The following is an 18201-nucleotide window of genomic DNA, read 5'->3' as shown; positions in this document are numbered from 1 at the left end:
AAATAAAATAAAATATTCATTATGACCGACAGGCTCACGCAGCTGCAAATCTGTCTCGATCAGCTCTCAGACATGTTTTTTGCTTCGCTGTCGTACGTCGACCAGAACCACGTTGCTGTGCGGCTGACGGAGGGAGACGAGATGCTGCCGGACCCCGATCACAACCCTCCGTCGGAAGCAGAGTTTAAGGCTAACCTAACGGAATTGACGTCCGACATAATACTAAAAACAAAGCAGATTCTCACAATAATAGACACGCTTCCAGGTGTGGGTGTGAGCAAGGAGGAGCAACTAAAAAGAATCGAAAGTCTGTCTCAGGAGCTGGCAGAAGTAGAGAAACTGAAGATACAAACCCTGGAGAGAAAAGAGAAACTGGGAAGCATAGTGGACGACCTGATAGTGCACGTGAGCGAGGGAATAGCTCAGACCAGAGACTAAATGCCTATAAAGATCTATATGCAATCACAAGACACGAAACAAGCACGGCGAGTGCTTTGTCCACCTGGAGGTAACTGAGCCACTGGCAGAAAAGCAGGAGTCCAAAGTAGAGAGCGAATAGATAGTTTTCGGGCCCGCACTTGTGGCGCGACATCACGAAGGGGACGAAGTGGATGACAAAGCCAATCAGGAAATCCGTCGCATGACGGTCGAATTCTATAGCCTCCGGTAGCCATTTCGCAGGCTTGTACGGGTTGGTGGTGGCCAGCTGCAGTAACTTGAAACTTGCAAAGCCGATCACAACCACTATTGCAGGCCAGTAAACCACCGGATTGCCCGTAGACCAGATCTCGTCATTGCCGTCCTTCCAGAGAAGAGTTTTCGTCTCCAGGAACGGCCATTGCAACGGTTTCAGGTCCTCGAGCTGCCATTTAGGCAGTCTTGCCTGGAGCCGTCTCATGTGCACGTGCACCTCCTCGAGCTTGTTCCAGAAGGTGAGATTCTTGTACTCCACGGGCGTTCCTTCGAGCTTTGGATGGATGTTTCTGTCAAAGTACCACAGAGACCGTACATAGTTTGGCTTCTCGATGCAAATGACCTCGTCGTGTCCGTCTGCCCATTTTGGCAGCGCATTCTCGGTAGCCATCACAAAGCACTTATTCTTCACGTTGAATATCTGGAACACAGACTCGACGGCTCTAAACCGCTTCGAGCCGAGCTCTGAGGAGTACTCGACGGCCGGACGGAGCTCAAAGTTGAGCCAGTTCTCCCCCGTCCACGACAGGTTGCCAATGGTGCCAACCTCTTTGTTGTAGTCTGTCTCCGAAAGCGGCGGCTTTTCGTCTGCGTTGATGTATAGATATCTCTGGGTAGCGTTGTGGAACAGGCGGATCTGCCTGCCTGTTTCGATGAATTTGGCTTTGCGCACCAGCTCGCCCATGCTGGCTTTCACTCGCTGCTCGACAAACCACAGTGTTTTGTCGGAGTCTGTTTCTGCAGCAGTGACCCGCTGGTTGCCCGACTTCGGGTAGTTGCTGCTCTCAGAGTGCAGGTACTTGCCCGTGTAGAAACTGCGAAGCGAGACCGAGGAGCCGTAGGAAACGTCCGCGATACGCGGCGGAGAAGAGTCGAGCAAGTGCTGGAAATGAGGCGATAACGACACGGCGCCGGGGCCTGAGTTCGGGAGCAAGCGCAGATGCACTGCAAACACAGAAACGTAAATCAGAACCGGAATAATGAGCCAAAGCTTCGCTCTGATCAGTGCGTCCTTGACTATAGTTCTTGGCCTTATAGTGAGATCGCCCACCTGGAGCCATATACTTCTGGCAAAAACCACCGCCATCCACGCAGCGGTGGCCAGTCCTATCCAGTTAGAGGCAAGTAAACATCCTAGCGCGATCGAGCTGCCCAAAAGCGCTGTAACCTTCCGTTTCCCGCTTGGGCTCCCGTCCAGCGTCTTGGTCAGGGCTATTGCCAGGCTGAAGAAAAACAGCGTTGGCGAAACGGCGGTGGCCAAGCGGGACTCCTGCACAAACGAGTTGTCGAAGGCCACCAGGAGAGCACCGGAAAGTGCCACCTTATGGCTGACACGACACGCTTGCAAAGTTTTGTACGTGAGAAGCACCGTAGCTGTCCCGAAAAGTGCGCTCAGCGATCGAAGAAGAGTCCACGAGACACTTCCGTGGCCAAGAAGGACAAGCGCCGCGTATATCAGCCCTGGAAGCGGCGGGTCGGGAGCGAGAAAAAAGCTGCCAGACTGGTAGTTTGACACGACGTCGTGAACTTTGGCTTCCCCAGGAACCAGAACCGGAGGAGAGCTGACGTTATGCAGTCGCAAGCCCAATGCTAGTGCTGCAACAGCCACTAGCTGTATTCGGTGTTTTTTGGGCATCTCCATTGAGACGGGTTTGGGGCTGTAGTATTGCCTCACCGGACCGTTCAACAAAGACATGAATAAATATGAAAAATATCGGACAGATAAAAAAACCAAGGCAGGACAGCTGAATGAATAGTATTTTGAGCTTACGCTATTGCTCTACCTGGAGGGTGACCATCGGCCTCTCTCGACAATGAGCTGATGAGTGGATTCAAGTCAGTAACCACATTTTCGTAGCGCAAGGTTCAAAGCATAAGAGTGGTGCGTGTATTTCTTCTATTCGGGACGCACTCCCGAGATTTGTATGCTAGATGCAGGGGCTAATTTATGAGCTGAAAGTGAACAGAGACGTGAGAGCAACACTAAGTGGCAGCTACGAGTGAGGTTTTTACCGGGACCTGCGATTTGGCTTAGAAGTGAATGCTGCTTTTAGTTCTTGGATAACATAAGCATCACAAATTTGTTGCAATTTATTCAAAAATAATTAACTCAATAAAGATCCATGGCAAAACCAGAGTATGGGACAGCCAAACACGCAGCCGGCCAGATGCGGAGGCGAGGGCTTCAGAAAACCAAGTTCTACTGTCAAGTGTGTGAAAAGCAGTGCCTAGACGAGAACGGATTCAAATTGCATATACAGTCGCCATCTCACATCAACAAGCTAAACTCGAAACTGGAAAAGTCGCACAACGATTCGAAGGCGCTTATCGGGGAGTACTCGGGACGATTTCTGGGAGACTTCCTGCGTCTGCTCAGAATAAACCACGGAGAAAAGCTCATCGGAAGCAACAGATTCTATCAGGAGTATATTATGGACAAAAACCATGTGCATCTCAACTCGACGAGGTGGAAAAGTCTGACGTCTTTAGTGCTGTTTCTGAAGCACCAGGGTCTGTGCAGGGTGGAAGAGAACGAGGAGTACGAGGAGTACGATGCAGAGCGCTACTCGATAGCTTATATCGATAAGAGCCCCAAAAAAGAGACCAAGGAGCTCAAAGTGCGCAGCGACGAGGAAGCGTCGTTGCGTGGACTGCAGGAGCAGATAGAACGCGGGAAACAACTACTGGAATCCTCGGAACCAGATACCCCAGACACGGCTATGCCGGGTCTGAATAATCATGATAAGATAAAAATATCTATGAACAAGCCTATCAATAAATGCGGCATGAAAATAGTGCCAGGAGTTGGACACGCTGTGGCGCCACAGGTCCGCAAAAGCTCCAAACTCAAAAGCCGCATCGCTGCGAAAAACGTGCTAGAATGAGATTATGTGAAGCTTAACACAATCTTCTTTTTCTTCTTTCCAGTAGCATTTGCCGCCTCTTTGGCCTGCTGAATGATCAACTCTGCTTCTGCGTCATATTGGTCCGAGTCGGGCTCTTCAGACTTAAGGATTCTCGTCCCCCACACCGTCGTCTTGTACTTCGACTCGTCTTCCGGGAGCAGTACGTTCTCGCCTAAGGGCGGAGCATCGGACTCCACAAACTTGTGTGGCGATGCCTGCTCGCCGTACCCGTAGTCGGTCAAGCTCAGATTATTCTCCTTTGAGTAGAACTGCAGGGTTTTCAGTTCCAGCTCTTTTTCAAAGACCGCCTTGCTGTGGTCCTCTCTGCGCTTTTTATTCCGCGACGCGCGGCTGCGTTCGCTGAGTTTCTTGCTAAAGCGAGCAGAGATTTCTTTGGGGAATTGCGGCAGCTGATCTGTCCAATCAAGCTCCAAAAACCCTATTTCTGTGCCAACAGGCAAATGTCCAAGATACTTAAGCTTGCCAATAGTCTCCTCAGTGAGAGGCGAGTATTCATAATTAATGTTCTCGAGAATGGGATGCAGAGTGAGCGGGAACGCGGAGTAGTCGCCGTACAGCGACTTGAGAATTTGAACGTCCAAGTTTGTGAGGAAGTACTTGACGCTCGAGTTGAATGCAGTTTGGTAGAAAAAGAAGCCCTTCTCTGTTTCTTGAAATTGTTGCTGACGAAGAGAAAGCTCGTCGAGACACAGACTCAGAGAATCTGGAGAGTCTGGGATCGCGGCCTGCGACGACTCGGCAAAGGACGCCGCCATAGCGTCCATGTGAGATCTGATCTTGAGCTCAGCCAGTTCGTAGTGGTGTGTACTGTCCCCGTATAGCTCGGAGTCCAGGGCCCTATGCAGTTTGAGCGTCTCCAACTCCTGTTGAAAACACTTAAGAGCGAAGTCTGGTCCACATTGCATTATCCTCGAGTATTTCACGTAGCGCGAGTCGTTCAAAAAGTTGTCAACAGTGGCGAAATTGGGTATCCACGGAATGTCGCCGTCAAACTGGCAGTTTTCCAGGTAGAGGCGGAACGGTTGGGCAAAGACCCGCGAGGCAGGCCTATACATGAGCTCTAAATCCACAGGCTGATCAACAGACGGCCGCTCGAACCGCTCGTCGACTTTCGTGATCAGTACTGGCAGCAATTCGTGTTTTTCTCTAATGTCCTCCGAACAGAGCGGACATTTGACGCGGCCCCGGTAGTCCTCCTGGGTCGAAAAGGCAGCAAACAGCCGCAACAAACACGTGTAGCAGAAAACATGGCCGCAGCGCGTCATTCGCGGAGCGATGAACTCGTCTCCAAGACAGATCGGACACTGGTGGTCGTTCTTGTTGATCAGCACCCGCAAGATCGAGGCGTCGTCCAGAGGCACGTTAGGGTCCAGAATCTGCGTCCTATAATCCCCGCGATAGTCCACAATAAACCTGTAGTTGACATTCACGTTTTGGCGGCCTGTCAAGTTCAGCCGGGCGCTCTGAGCACGATGTTTCCTAGAGCTCGGCCGACGACCGTGGCCGGTCACCACGTTGTGTTCTGGCAGCTGAAATTCCACCAGATGACTAATGTCGATGCCTTTCCGTCCTCTCCCCAAAGTCCTATCAAAAGGAAAGTCGTCCATGAGCACAGGCTTGTTGGTTTTGTTGTATCTCTTGGAACCGTGCTTTTTGGACTCCCTCGGCCGGGCCTTGGAGCTTGCCGTCGATTGGCTGGAACGCGCTGCGACGGCCGGATTGTTGGTCCGCGGAGAGTGCACACGCTCCTGGCAGCCGGAGGAAGGGGCTTTCATCTCCATAAAGGAATAGGGATAATTATTCAGGCAAATAATTACCTTTATTTAAGCAAATAATTGGACTACCTTTAAATTAATGGCAAAAAGATCACACCCACGTTATGTAATAAGCACATTATTTTAAATCTCTATCTACACGGTTCGTTATATCCCTCTGTTGTCTACCTTTCCCTCACCTCCCAGATATCCTCGCTGCTGCCTCTTTTGAGCTGCTCGACGAGACGGTTCTTGTAAAACTCCTGAATGTTTTTTTCCTTGATTTCTCCGGTGTTGAGGGAGTTTGAGAAGCAGAAGTTGAGCTTCTCGCTCTGCTTCTCGCACATACTCAAGTCGCCGTATCGGTAATAATTACGTACTTGGCCTCCCAAAGACATACATTCCATTAGTTCGTCCATGGCAGTGAGACAGGACATTTCTTTCTAGCATGTTAGACTCTGGCAACCATTCACTTACAGGAAACTTGTCGAGAGAGATCGACTCGGCCCTCTTACTGGCCTTTTCTCTCATGGAATTGAGACTTCTCTCCGTGGCCTGCGACGTCGACTCCGCAGACTTCGAGACGTACGCGTCGGCTAGAGCTTTCTGGAGATCAGCCAGGCCATCCTGCCCAGAGCCGCCGCTGGGCTCAGTTGGCTCAACTTGCTCTGGGACAGACGAGTCCTGGGCACGCTTTCGCCAAAACATAAATTTTTCTATTCCTAGTTTTTCCTGCACCGCCACTTCTAATTAGACACTATCTATTGAACTTCCTGGGAAAGAAGCGCCTCGGACTCCCCAGAAACGTCGCCCGCAACCACGCTCATGCCGATTCTGCGGATCTCGGCCTCCATTTTTGCGTAGGTGGTCTCCACGAGCTTGTGGACGTCGTCCTTAGTGAGCCCCTCGGTGCTGATCGGATCAAGAACCTTGACCTTGATTGTTCCCGAGTTGAAGTTTCTTTCCCTCAGACTGTAAATGTTGGAGGTGTTGGAAACAACAAGCGGAATAATCGGGATTTGCGCCTGGACCGCTAGATGGAACGCTCCTTTCTTGAATGGTAGCAGGGTAGGTCTCAGGGAGTACGATCTGGTTCCCTCGGGGAACATAAACAGGCCGCCGCTGGTGGCCTTGAGATCCTCAAGAGCCTTATTGAGCACACGGATGGCCTTCTCGCGGTCCGATCTGTCCAGGAAAAAGGTGCCCGACAGAGTCATGAACCAGCCCAGAAACGGCACCAATTGAAGCTGTTTCTTGGCTGTCACGACACAGCGTTTGGGGAAAATTCTGGCGAGCATAAATATGTCGAGCTCCGACTGGTGATTGGAGATCAGAATGGCGGGCAGACGGCTCAACTTCTCCTCACCCTCGATTTCTATCGTGGTGCGCATAACCGTGCTAAACAGGTAGTAGTAGAACCGTGCGGTGCTCCACTGAGCGAGGTTGCGCTTGCCAATTAGCGAGAAAAACACCGAACACAGAACGCCGTACGATGCGCTGATCAACAGGGTGCACAGGGCAACAAGGCCCTTGGTGTAGAACTTGAAGTGTTTCCCGATTTTTTGCAAAAAAGACATCTGAGATACTGGCTGGGCAGTGTTAGGGATGAGCACCCACGAAATGAACGAACACAAGAGAAGAAGGGGAAGAAACTCGTCAAGCAACACTTTGGAACAGGAGAAATTCTAAGACAAATTATTTTTGGGGGTTTTCCCTGTGTCAGGCTGAATTTGGCTGTAGGTGCATTCGGCGAGTAATCTCCGAAGAAGCTACAATAATTAACCTCTCCAGTTTCTTCTATATACATCCTATTGAGTTCTGTTGAGCCTGTTCAACCGTCTGGCAGTGCGGGCGTTGTACTTGGTACGTTGACCGTGCACAGGCAGTCCCATGGCGTGTCTAAGACCCTGGTACGAACCGGTCGCCCGCTTGAGCTTGATGTTGGAGCGGACCTGCTGCAGCAGCTTCGATCCAATAGTCATGTCTGTGAGTTCCTTGGTCACCGCCATCACCTGTGTTTCGTTTAGCTGGTGCATCCGCATGCTGGGGTACAGGCCGACCTTGGCGCAGATTCGCTCGGCCGTTTTGAGCCCGACGCCGAAGAATGTGTGTGCGAGTCCGATCTGGAGTTAGCGCGAGCTCGAGGAGGTACTTACGTCGACCTTGGCCTTGCCTTTGATGGCTTTTCCGAGGATATGGACGACCATGGCTAACAGAAAATGATGAAAATATTTTAGGTGCGAGGGGGATTTAGGTTCCGTACTAAAATAGCCATGCGCACGTAGCACTACAAGTCTTTTTCCATCGCCGCTTCGAGCCGCAGGATCAGGACCAGCCGGATCAGGCCTATCATGGTGACAAAGCTAGCCAGCCCAATGGGCACCACGGCAAAAACGGTGATGTTGTAGAGGTCCACGGTGCGCGGCACCTTGTTGCGCGGCTTCGGCTCGTCTTTGTCCTGCAAATGGCGGTCCAGACGCAGATTGGACGTGACAAAGTTCTGGATGATGAAGATGAGCGTCAGCACGCAACTGATCAGGATCCACACCGGCAAGCAGTACTCGTTCTGCTTGTTGTTGAACATGAACGTCAGCACTTCCACAAGAGCAACGATCAGGAGCGACATGCTCAGCATCCGCACTATGGCTGCCTGGATCGCGTACATCACGATCCACCGCACCATGAGCCCGTCCAGAATCGAGTACGACAGAAACCCAGACACCAAGCACCAGATTCCGGCAAGAAAGAACTCTGATGCCCGCACAGACGTCACGTTGACCTGGAACGGCTCGTCGTACATCATGGTGTACCAGGAGTGCCACAGAACAACTAGGTTTTTGATTATCACCAAAAGCGAGAAATCTCGGCAGATAGCAACGGCTATGTGTTCCCGGGGAGAGAGCCGTTTGAGTCCCAGCTCCTTGAGAGAATTGCGCTGTCTGTTGAGATCGGTGGTCGCTGTGGAGGATATACCGAACAAGATCGCCTGGTTGACTAGGTCCTCGTTCTCAAGAAGCGTCTCGCGCGAGCCGCTTCGTGAGTGTAGCATGTTGGCAGGCGCCCGTCCGCCTCGATTGCTCATAGTGGCCAGCGACGTCGACGACGAAACGTACACGGGTAGAGGCTCGTACTCGGCCTCCGAGTCCGTCGGAGGCGGGTGGTTCGCGTAATCTGAGTCTGTATCAAATACGTCCATTAATCATAAAGGCATAAATATAAACATGCTCACTCGGTACGAAAAAATAATTAATTTTCAACGATGCCTTCTGATCATCTCGTAAATGATATATAACACCTGCAACGGCAAAGACAGCCAGATGAGTCTGGAAGGCGTGTTCGGCGCCTCTCCACCAGAAGGGGGATCCAGGTCTAGTTAGATGGCCTCCAATTGCGCGCTGATTGACTCCAGCTCATCCTGCGCAGCCTTGTACTTGGCCTCCAGCTCCTCAAACTTGTTCTCGAGGTCGGCCTTTTCGCTTTCCAGAGAAGTGACCTTCTTCTCCAAGGTCTCGGCACGGATATCGGTCTCTCTCAGCTTGGCGGTAGTCTCCTTCAGGTTGGCATCGGCAGCTTCAAGCTCTTCCTCCAGCATCGAGTGTTTCTTTGTGTAGTTCTCGTTGGCAGCCTTCAGTTGGTCAGCGTCTCCAGCAACCTTCTTGAGCTCGCTGAGCTCCTGCTCGGCCTTCTCCAGTTCCTCCTCCAGAACCTGGTTTTTTCTGGTCAGGGCTTGGATCTGGTTATCCTTCTCCAGAGCTTGTTGTTCCATCTCTTTCACCTTTGCCGCGTACTCGTCAGCTTTTTCCTGCCAGGTCTCGGCATCCAGCTTGAGCTTGTTCAGTTTCTGAGGCGTTAGTGCTCGCTAGTGCAATTGCCTATCTACCTACCTCCTTTAATTTGTCCATTGTGATATTAGCCGTAAGAAAAGAAAACAACAAATCAATGGGAATACTCTATTTATATGAATATTTCGCGGGCTAAACACGAAACAACCCGCGCCAGCTATACAAAAAAATAAACTTCCCGGGTAACTCCAACTGATTTTCCCTATTACTATTACAAACTCAAACCCTACAAAAAGTCACAAGGACTGGAAAAACGAGCGATATCGAATAAAGCTCTCATCGATGCCTGTCATCCACTCTTGAATCTCTTCGACTGTTGTTCAGCGTCCCAATCCCTTGATTGGGCCTCGAAACCGGGGAAGTCTGTCAAGTACACAATGTCACTTTCATCGCTGTCCTCTTCTGCCGCCTCGGCTGGATCCTTCAATCCCGTGATACTGGCTGTCGCGGACCTCGTAGTACTGCCAGTCCTAGTCGACCCAGAAAGAGGAGAAAAGTCTTCGACCGACACGTCTTCCGACGAAGACGAGCTTGAAACGTTTTTTGGCCTATAGTTAGGATCAAGTGCTTTGTTCAACATATTGTATTGCACTTCTGATAACTCGTTCATCTTCGGGAACTCAATGTTGAATTTTATGATCAGGTCCCCATACCTTGTTTCTCCAAAGTCAGTTTCGGTATAAATTGGCATACCGTATCCCTTAGCCACCTTTATAGTATTTGGATTGGCCAAATCCCCCCTGTTGATGTATATTTTCATAATTTTCTTGTTCAAATGTTCGATCTTCAATAAACCACCACAAAGTGCCTTCGCAAGCGACAATGTGACTGATGTTATCAAGTTGTTACCTCTGCGCTGGAAGTTCTTGGTTGGTCGTCTCTTATCCTCTTGCAATGTTATCACCACGTCGCCAGGAATGATGTTAATACCCTCGTCAGCCTCATGTTCAAACACAACCTGGTATCCTGGCTTGACGCCCTTTGGAATTTCCACGTCCAAAATGACTTTCTTATCGATTAATCTGTTGCCATGGCAGGTTCCACATGTGTACTCCTCGGGTATGTACATTCCTGATCCGTTGCATTGGTGGCAAGTTGTCTGCACGCGTTGGTACACGATTCCCATTCTTGTTTCGTTGACGATGGTTCCGGTTCCCAAACAAGCGGAGCATTGTACTAGCTGCGTGCCTCCACGACCTGCGCACTCTGGACACTTGATCTTCTTCGTTAAACTCAGCTTCATCGTCCTTCCGTGGTAGAAGTCTGCAAGGGTGCAGTATGTCGTATGTAGAATATCTCTGCCCTTTCTCATACGTCTCTGGGAGTTCCCCACGGGTCTGCCACCGGCTAGAGAATCAAATAGCGCGTCCAGATCAGAGGCCGAAGACGAGCGGAACAACTGGTCGACGAATGACTCAGCCTGTTGGAAGCGCTCCGAGAGACTCGAATCAGGAACTCCCTTGAGCCCTGCCTCTCCGTATGCGTCGTATGTCTGTCGTTTTTTCTCATCCGAGAGTATCTCGTATGCGGTGGTTATTTCCTGGAAGACTCTGGTGGCCTCCTTTTTCTTTTCCTCGCTCTCGCCACTGGAACCTATTTTGTCGGGATGGAACTTGAGGGCTGCTGTACGGTATGCTTTTTTAAGCTGCGCGAAACTGGCATCTGGAGAAACGTTCAGTAAATCATATAGCTTTGTTTCCTTCACCATCAAAAACACTAATAACCTGATAAACTTGTTGTTTCAGCTCAGTTACAACTTCTACAACCGTAAGGTTGGCATTCCAATGTACTTGGTCTGTTTTCTGATCCAAGCAGTAACCGGGTCACCAGTATTTGGATAAAGACGAGACAAGAAAAAAATAGGCCCGCGACGCTTTTTTCTATTGGCTTCCATGGTTTCTTATGTCATCCGCTTTTCCCAGAACGGAAATGCTGCTTCCAAACCTTATTTTCCCCCACCGATTCGCCAGATCCGGACAGCGCCCGTGCTTAGGGCCCGGTAATCCACCGCGGGGTATGCATTTCGGCAGCTTTAAAATCATAGACTACTTTCCAAATCTCATGGCTATATAACAATGTGAGTGAATTTTCTCCCCATCAGCATTTTTCCCCAAAAAAACATGTCCAGCCAGCCAGCGTTGTCGTCTTCCAAAGCAGACCTGCCGCCTCCGATGGTGTCTCTGGCCTTTAGCAATGCGTATCTCCCGACAGATTACGATCTCTCGCTGGAGATCAGCTCCAAGGCCAATTATATGGGTTTAGTGGTGATGGATCTGGCTCCGAACAAGAGGGCTTTGTTCTCTGGTTCTGACCCGTTCCAGCTGGTGCTCAATGCTGTTGAGCTTGTTGTCACCGATGCGTATTTACTGGCCGGCACTCAACACAAGCTCAAGGTGGAGCAGAACAGGAAAACAGAGAGCGTCAAGTTTTCGACAGACGTTACTTTTGACAGTCTCAAGAACGAGCAATTGCGGCTCCGTGTGCACTTTATAGGCGTTGTGCGCGGCGTTGCGTCGATGAGGGACTTTACCAAGGGTGTTTTCAAGACCAAGTACAAGGACGGCGCGAATGACCGGTACATCATCTCGACACACTGCCAGCCGTCGTTTGCGCGGCTGATCTTCCCCTGTGTGGACGATGTGCTGGTAAAGACGAGCCTCAAGCTGTCGCTGACGGCGGACGAGAAGTTCACGTGCATCTCGAACACGCCGATCAAGTCGGCCAGCCCCATTGGCCAAGGCCGCCGGCTCGTGGTTTTCGAGGCCTCACCCAAAATGACCACCTCTGTGTTCTCCTTTGCCGTCGGCGAATTCGACTTTCTCGAGGAGAAAATCGATCTCTCCAGACAGAAAAACTTCCCGCTGCGCGTGTACACGCAGGTCGGCGAGTCTGGCCGTGCCAAGCTGGCGCTGGCGACCGTCAAGTCGACGCTGCCGAAACTCGTGCAGAAATTTGGCGTTGAGTACCCAATTGCGAAATTCGACGTCATTGCATTGCCATTTCTCAGCGATGGCGGAGTCGAGAACTGGTCGATGATCCAGATTCTCAAGGACCATCTTCTGACTCCCGACTCGGCGTCCCCGGCAGAGATGCTGAAAATCACCTCCATGATCAAAAACGTCCTCGTTCACGAGATGGTGCACATGTTCATGGGCGACCTGGTGACATTTGAAAGCTACGACTATACGTGGCTCAACGAGGCGTTTGCGACGTTCATGGCTAATACGATTTTGAACGAGGAAAGCGACGACAACCAGGTTTGGTTCGACCAGCTCGCCAGTGACGGCTTCAACATGAAAAGATACCAGGGGCTCGACAACATGAAACCGATTCATACGGAAAACGTCCCAGCAGACACTATTCAGAGCACTTTCAGCAAACACTCGTACGACAAGGGCATCTTTGTGCTGCGGATGCTGGCTGGGCTGTTTAACGAGACACCATGTGAAAATTACGACAATTACTTTAGTGCGGTCGGCGACTTCATCAATGAAAACAAGTACGGTCTGTTCAAGCCGACCGATCTGTGGATTTTCCTCAAGGAGCATCCTCTGAACAAGTTCAAGTACGATATCCCCACGATCATGTTCTCGTGGACCAGAACTGCTGGGTACCCGATCTTGAAGGTGAGCAGACAGGGTGAAAAGCTGCTGGTGGAGCAGCATCGGTTCTTGTACAACCCGGAGTCCAAGGTCGAGGACGTTCCGTACCAGGTGCCGCTGTTGGTGAAGAATTCAGATGGGACGTACGCGAGGTACATGTTGACAGATAGGAGACTGGAGATTGACTACTGCTTGTTGGTGAACGCCAATCACAGTGTCATTGCAACGGTAAAGTATTCTTTGCCCCAGTACGAAGCTATCGCAGAGAACTTTGAAAAACTGAGCAATATCGAACAGTGTCAGGTTGTACTCGATCTGTCGACAGTTTTCAGTGAACAATACCAGGACAGCGACGACATTCTGGGCTTTGTGGTGCTGATGAACAGAATTGTGAAGGAACCGAAAATTGTCAACGCTACGGCATTCAACACGGCACTATCGCTGTTCAACACTCTCACCAAATCTATTCTGTCAGTGAGCTATTTTGACGACCAGAATGCGTACCAAGCCATTGCAAAGTGGGAAAATACAGTCGCCAGCAGTCTTCTGAACTCGTTTGAGTGGGATGGGCTCGATTTCAGACAATTGCCAGCTACAGAGCTGTCTGTGCGCGCCACCCTGTTGAAGCTGGATTATTCGAGCGCGCAGTCCCAGACGATTGCGAAAAAACTGTACAAACAGCTGTTACACGGTCCAAAGGGTGCTGTCCCGATCAAGCTTGTGGCGGCGGTGTTGAACAACGTCCAAGCCAGCGGCTCGGCCAAGGAGTACAAGGAGATCCTTGGTATCGTGAAAAATCCAGACTCGGTCAGCGACCATGTCTACGAAGAGCACAGCACTGCGGACGTGCGCACGGCGGCGTTGACGTCGCTAGGGTACGTGACCAAGAGCGACCTGCAGCAGAAAACGCTCAACTATGTGCTGAACAACATGGACATGCCGTCGGTGGAGCTGGCTCTGGTGGGCCTCAAACACCAGCCCGCGGCGTTCGCGACGATCTGGGCGTGGTTTTGCATGCACTACAACGGCTTTTACGCCAAGTTTATGAAGGACAGCAAAAATCAGAGCTTTATTAGAACGTTCCACGGCATTGTGCAGCTGGTGTTTGAGAGCTGTCTGTGCAGCAAGGAGCTGACGGCCAAACTGGAGACTTTTCTCAAGGCGAAGAAGTTCGAGCCGCTCAACAGCGAGTTCCAGCGTGTTCGTGCGGCTTTCGGCGACAGACTCAAGCTCAACGAGGCGAATGGCCAGCTCTCGCGGTTGGTTGCCGCTTGAAAATAGACGTCTGTTTGTGGCCGTACACGGCCGAAAGCAGCGAGTCGTTCCACGTTCCTGTGCCCCTGCGCGCGTTACCAACACCGATTTTGACCGCCATTCGCGCAGCGATGACGCGCCGCAGATACACCTCGAAAAGCAACCTTGTGAGTAAATACTCGTTATTCCATATATCGTCATTTTGTCGCAGATATGGCTCCAGGTCTCTCCAGAGCATGTGTTTGTCGAATATTTCCCGTTTGATTCTGCTGTAGTGTTCTGAGTTTGACTCCAGACTGATCTCCGCCATCGTGCTCAGCCTGTTGTACGGCAAATTGAACTGGTAGCTAGGTTTCGGGAGCGACTTAACCTGCGGATCCATTCCGAGCTTCGTGAGACTCTGTAGCGACTTGTTCAAATGTGGTGGCAGCTCCACAGACTGCGGCGTCATGTAGTCCTTGATGCTCATGTCGGTAGGGTCTAGAAACAGCTGGCGATTGGCTACTCTGGTCCTGGCCACCGCGTACTTGAGCACCGGGTTGTGCTCGTACTGCGTTCGCGGCGGCGAGAGAGTGTAAGACACCAAGTACGGAGGGATATCGTGGAGGCTCTCTCTGGAGTTGAAGATGGCGCGAAGCTCTGACTTTGATGCGAAATGCGCTCTGTTGGCGAAGAGCTGTGATTTTCTTCCCGAATTTTGGCGCACGAGATTGGCGCGGTGCACAGGTCGTTTCGAGGGCGACCGGTGGGCCAGAACCGCTTGGCTGTGGTGTCTGGCGAAGCCTGTTGTAGAAGGCTCCATGAGTATGTTTACAGGAGTCTGATTTTTTTGGATCATGGTGCGGTTGGCTGGTCCCTATCTATTACCGCATTGGGAATGCACTGAAATATTTTATTTATTTTATTTTATTTATTTTATTTTATTTTATTATTTTATTTTATTTTTCATTATTTTTACACCAAAATGCTCTCCTTCTCGAGGATCCGCTCGGTCTCGCGCGTGAGCTTCGAGAAGCTGCGCAATGGTCCTTTTATGTTCTTGAACACCAGCAGCGAGCCGTTCTCCTCAGGATACGTCTGGCACTCGAATTTGCACGCCTTGAGCCCGAACGAGTTGTGTTTCGAGACGGTAGCCACCAGTCGCCGCGTCTCCTTGTTGGCCTGCAAGTCGGTGATCCCATGTTGTTTCCAGCTGACCAGCAGCGATATCAGCGCCTCGAACAGGTCGTTTTCGCCCAGAACAGTGTGCAATTCCTTGGTTTCCTGCTGCTCCGCAATCTCGCCCGTAAACAGAGCCAGGAACGCCTGTGTAATGGTTACCTTTCTCCGGGTCTCTTTAGCATCTCTGGCCTCGCTCTTCTTTCTCGTGCCAAACGACAGCTTGCGGAAGAACGAGCCGCCCGAGCCCGCGCGTCTGTTCGCCTCGTTGCTCTGTTTCTGCTGGTCCAGCTCCCCGAGCGGTTTGCGTTGCTTGCTGAACTGCAGCGAGCCGTCATTCTTCTTGCTGGCCACCACAGGCGACTCTGGCCGGCGCGTCGCATTCTCCTCGTAGACCTCCACCCTGTCCTCTTTAATCGGCGAGCCAGGGATCTCTGGCAGCCTCAGCGACTTGTACAGACTCTTGTCGGCAGAGTTGGCCGAAATCATCGTGTCTCTGGAGGCCTTGTAATTTAGGTTTGGAACGTCCTCGGACGACAACAGCATCGACTTCTTCTTGGGGCTCTTTGTCTTGTCGTCCACGAAATACAGGCCCTCGTCCTTATCCAGTTGCAGGTTCATGTCCACGGTGTCGTCCGCATGGGCGTCCGCATGGGCGTCCGCATCGTCTTGGAAAACCATGCTCAGCCGCGTGCCCTTGGACGTGCGGTCCAGTGTGGCTGCGTCCTTCAGGTTGCTGGCAGAGTACATCGACAGCACGCTGAGTCGCTTGTTGTCGGAGAAGTGCTTTGACTTGCGCGTCACCTGCGGAATCGTCACGTCGGAAATCTTGTGCGGGTTCTTGACTCTTTTCGGCTTTTCTGCGTCCTGTTCGTCCTGGGCCTCGTCGGTCTTCTTTTCCTGCTCCGCCAGCTCCTGCTCCGCCAACTCCCTGGCCCGTCTCTCGTCCTCCTCCTTCTGCTTCTGCATCTTCTCGAGTGTCTGTGAGACGCGTTTCTGGTACTTTTCGTACGCCTTGGCGCGCGGGTCCAGCCTTGTGACCGGCTTCGGCGGCGGGTTCACAGATGGCACTCGCCCGTGCGACACAGAGCGTGTATTAATCTTATCCAGATCGGACGCGTTGAGAATGCGCGAGATGCGCTCTATCGGGTTCGAGGAGTGTCTCTTGCTGGCGAGCGAGCGGCTGGACGTGCTGCGCGCAGAGTGCGTCGAGACGGTGGAGCTGGCCGAGCTAGCCTGGGCGGCCGCGTCGAACAGCGATGCAAACGTCGATTGACGCTTTTTCGCGTACACAAGCGACTGTCTCGCGCTCCTTCTAGACTTGTTAGCAGGCCGCTCCTCCTCCATCAGCATGGCGCTGATCGTCGCCAGCGAGCTGGAAGCGCTGAGCCGGGCCGCCTTGCCGTCGAACAGCATGTCGCACAGCGTCGCAAAGTCCGCGGACGCACGCTTGCCGTATTCCTCGACGTTTTTCGATTTTTTCTCGTCGATCGCCGCGAGCTTCGCGTACGTCGACAGCAGCTTCGACGTCACGCTGCTCCGCTTGAGCATCGTGCTGGACGAGCGCTTCGAAATGCCCTTGTCGGCGAACACCATCGAGCTGCGCTTGCTGCTCAGCGAGGCCCGCTTCCGGAACGGCGACCGGTCACCAGACCTGTCGGTCTTGGACCGCTGGAACGACACGGGCCGGTTCGCAGACGTGCCCGCGCTGAAGTTGCGCACCGAGCGGCGTCTGCCGGGCGAGCCCGTCTCGCTCGAGCCGGGCGTCACGCGCGAAATCACTGACGACGACCGCACGAGCGGCTGGCCCTGGTCGTGGTGGTCGTGGCGGTACCGCAGCAGCAGCGAGTAGAAGGTCTTCTCCGGGTTCGCGGCCGAGCTCAGCAGGCTCTCGACGATCGACTCCGCGTCGCGCCCGTGCCACAGGATCACCAGGTTCTCCAGGATCTGCTTGTCGATCTCGTCACGTGACCGCACCGGCTGCGTGGCCGAGTTGGGGTTGGGCAGGTTGAGGTAGTCCTCGTGGTCCTGCTTGTTGAACGGGTACTTTGTGACGAGCGGGTGTTTGAGCACGTCTCGGGTCTTGATGCGCGCCTCCGGGTCGACCGTGAGCATCTGCGCGATCAGGTCCTGTGCCTCCGGCGACAGGTCTTCGTGGATCTCGTAGCTGCCCTTCTGCACCTTCAGCAGCAGCTCGCGGATGTTTTCGTCGTCAAAAGGCAGTCTGCCCGTCAGCAGCGCAAACAGAATCACGCCGCAAGACCACACGTCCGACTCTGCGCCGTGGTACTGCAGCCCGCTCACGATCTCCGGCGCGGCGTAGTGGGGGGACCCGCACGAGGTCTCGAGCAGGCGGTCGCTGGACTCGAGCGCGGCCATGCCGAAGTCCGCGATCTTGACGTTGAACTGCTTGTCCAGCAGCAGGTTCTCGGGCTTGAGGTCTCTGTGGCAGATGCCGAGGCTGTGGCAGTAAGACGCTCCGAGAATTATCTGTCTGAAAAACTCCACCGCCGTGTTTTCGGGCAGCGGGCCGGACTCCACCAGAAGGTCGAACAGCTCGCCGCCCTCGACGTACTCCAGCACCAGGTACAGCGCGGTGTCTGTTTCCCACACGTCGTAGAGCCGGAGCACGTTCTTGTGGTTGAGCAGCTTCATGATGATGATCTCGCGCTCGATGCCGTAGCTGAGGCTCGCGTCCGGCGGCGACGCGTCGCGGCCGTCGGAGCCCAGCATGCTCTTGGAAACGACCTTGACGGCGGCCTTCTGGCCCGTGTGGACGTTGGTGGCGAGCAGAACGCGGCCGGTAGAGCCCTTGCCCAGCGTCTTGCCGAGCCTCCAGGGGCCTATCCTGACCGGGTTTTTCGCGGCGGCCGACTTGGAGCTGTTTGAGATGCCCACTCCCAGCGCCGAGGACGACACAAAGGACGAGGCGTACGATTCTTGTCGAGAGTGGGGCATTGAAGTTGAGAAA

At 52.6% G+C, this 18201-nt stretch overlaps 11 protein-coding genes across 11 annotated transcripts; 3 read left to right on the top strand and 8 right to left on the bottom strand.

Moving 5' to 3' along the window:
- Nucleotides 1-21: 21 nt before the first annotated feature.
- Nucleotides 22-438, top strand: KL911_001101 (uncharacterized protein; the record flags this gene model as incomplete). Its single annotated transcript, XM_043196023.1, has 1 exon — nt 22-438. One exon carries the CDS (start codon nt 22-24, stop codon nt 436-438), a length of 417 nt encoding a protein of 138 aa, XP_043056665.1.
- Nucleotides 439-442: 4 nt separating this feature from the next.
- KL911_001100 (uncharacterized protein) lies at nt 443-2389 on the bottom strand (the record flags this gene model as incomplete). Its single annotated transcript, XM_043196022.1, has 1 exon — nt 443-2389. The coding sequence occupies one exon, from the start codon at nt 2387-2389 to the stop codon at nt 443-445; it is 1947 nt and encodes a 648-aa protein (XP_043056664.1).
- Nucleotides 2390-2816: 427 nt separating this feature from the next.
- On the top strand, nt 2817-3578 carry KL911_001099 (uncharacterized protein; the record flags this gene model as incomplete). The annotated part of the gene is made up of 1 exon (XM_043196019.1): nt 2817-3578. One exon carries the CDS (start codon nt 2817-2819, stop codon nt 3576-3578), a length of 762 nt encoding a protein of 253 aa, XP_043056663.1.
- A 2-nt stretch (nt 3579-3580) lies between these two features.
- On the bottom strand, nt 3581-6082 carry KL911_001098 (uncharacterized protein; the record flags this gene model as incomplete). The annotated part of the gene is made up of 2 exons (XM_043196018.1): nt 3581-5315; nt 5805-6082. The coding sequence occupies 2 exons, from the start codon at nt 6080-6082 to the stop codon at nt 3581-3583; spliced, it is 2013 nt and encodes a 670-aa protein (XP_043056662.1).
- Nucleotides 6083-6135: 53 nt separating this feature from the next.
- Nucleotides 6136-7416, bottom strand: KL911_001097 (uncharacterized protein; the record flags this gene model as incomplete). Its single annotated transcript, XM_043196017.1, has 2 exons — nt 6136-6772; nt 7211-7416. The coding sequence occupies 2 exons, from the start codon at nt 7414-7416 to the stop codon at nt 6136-6138; spliced, it is 843 nt and encodes a 280-aa protein (XP_043056661.1).
- Nucleotides 7417-7737: 321 nt separating this feature from the next.
- On the bottom strand, nt 7738-8570 carry KL911_001096 (uncharacterized protein; the record flags this gene model as incomplete). The annotated part of the gene is made up of 2 exons (XM_043196016.1): nt 7738-8203; nt 8353-8570. 2 exons carry the CDS (start codon nt 8568-8570, stop codon nt 7738-7740), a joined length of 684 nt encoding a protein of 227 aa, XP_043056660.1.
- A 177-nt stretch (nt 8571-8747) lies between these two features.
- KL911_001095 (uncharacterized protein) lies at nt 8748-9276 on the bottom strand (the record flags this gene model as incomplete). Its single annotated transcript, XM_043196015.1, has 2 exons — nt 8748-9197; nt 9259-9276. The coding sequence occupies 2 exons, from the start codon at nt 9274-9276 to the stop codon at nt 8748-8750; spliced, it is 468 nt and encodes a 155-aa protein (XP_043056659.1).
- A 229-nt stretch (nt 9277-9505) lies between these two features.
- On the bottom strand, nt 9506-10924 carry KL911_001094 (uncharacterized protein; the record flags this gene model as incomplete). Its single annotated transcript, XM_043196014.1, has 1 exon — nt 9506-10924. The coding sequence occupies one exon, from the start codon at nt 10922-10924 to the stop codon at nt 9506-9508; it is 1419 nt and encodes a 472-aa protein (XP_043056658.1).
- Nucleotides 10925-11336: 412 nt separating this feature from the next.
- Nucleotides 11337-14093, top strand: KL911_001093 (uncharacterized protein; the record flags this gene model as incomplete). The annotated part of the gene is made up of 1 exon (XM_043196013.1): nt 11337-14093. The coding sequence occupies one exon, from the start codon at nt 11337-11339 to the stop codon at nt 14091-14093; it is 2757 nt and encodes a 918-aa protein (XP_043056657.1).
- Nucleotides 14094-14269: 176 nt separating this feature from the next.
- KL911_001092 (uncharacterized protein) lies at nt 14270-14874 on the bottom strand (the record flags this gene model as incomplete). Its single annotated transcript, XM_043196012.1, has 2 exons — nt 14270-14412; nt 14472-14874. The coding sequence occupies 2 exons, from the start codon at nt 14872-14874 to the stop codon at nt 14270-14272; spliced, it is 546 nt and encodes a 181-aa protein (XP_043056656.1).
- Nucleotides 14875-15026: 152 nt separating this feature from the next.
- Nucleotides 15027-18188, bottom strand: KL911_001091 (uncharacterized protein; the record flags this gene model as incomplete). The annotated part of the gene is made up of 1 exon (XM_043196011.1): nt 15027-18188. One exon carries the CDS (start codon nt 18186-18188, stop codon nt 15027-15029), a length of 3162 nt encoding a protein of 1053 aa, XP_043056655.1.
- Nucleotides 18189-18201: the final 13 nt, after the last annotated feature.

The sequence above is a fragment of the Ogataea haglerorum genome (genome assembly GCF_019207285.1).
Source record: "Ogataea haglerorum isolate 81-453-3 chromosome Unknown 81-453-3_NODE_2_length_903871_cov_94.662503, whole genome shotgun sequence".
NCBI classification, from domain to species: domain Eukaryota; kingdom Fungi; phylum Ascomycota; class Pichiomycetes; order Pichiales; family Pichiaceae; genus Ogataea; species Ogataea haglerorum.
This window is presented reverse-complemented; position numbering and strand designations above follow the sequence as displayed.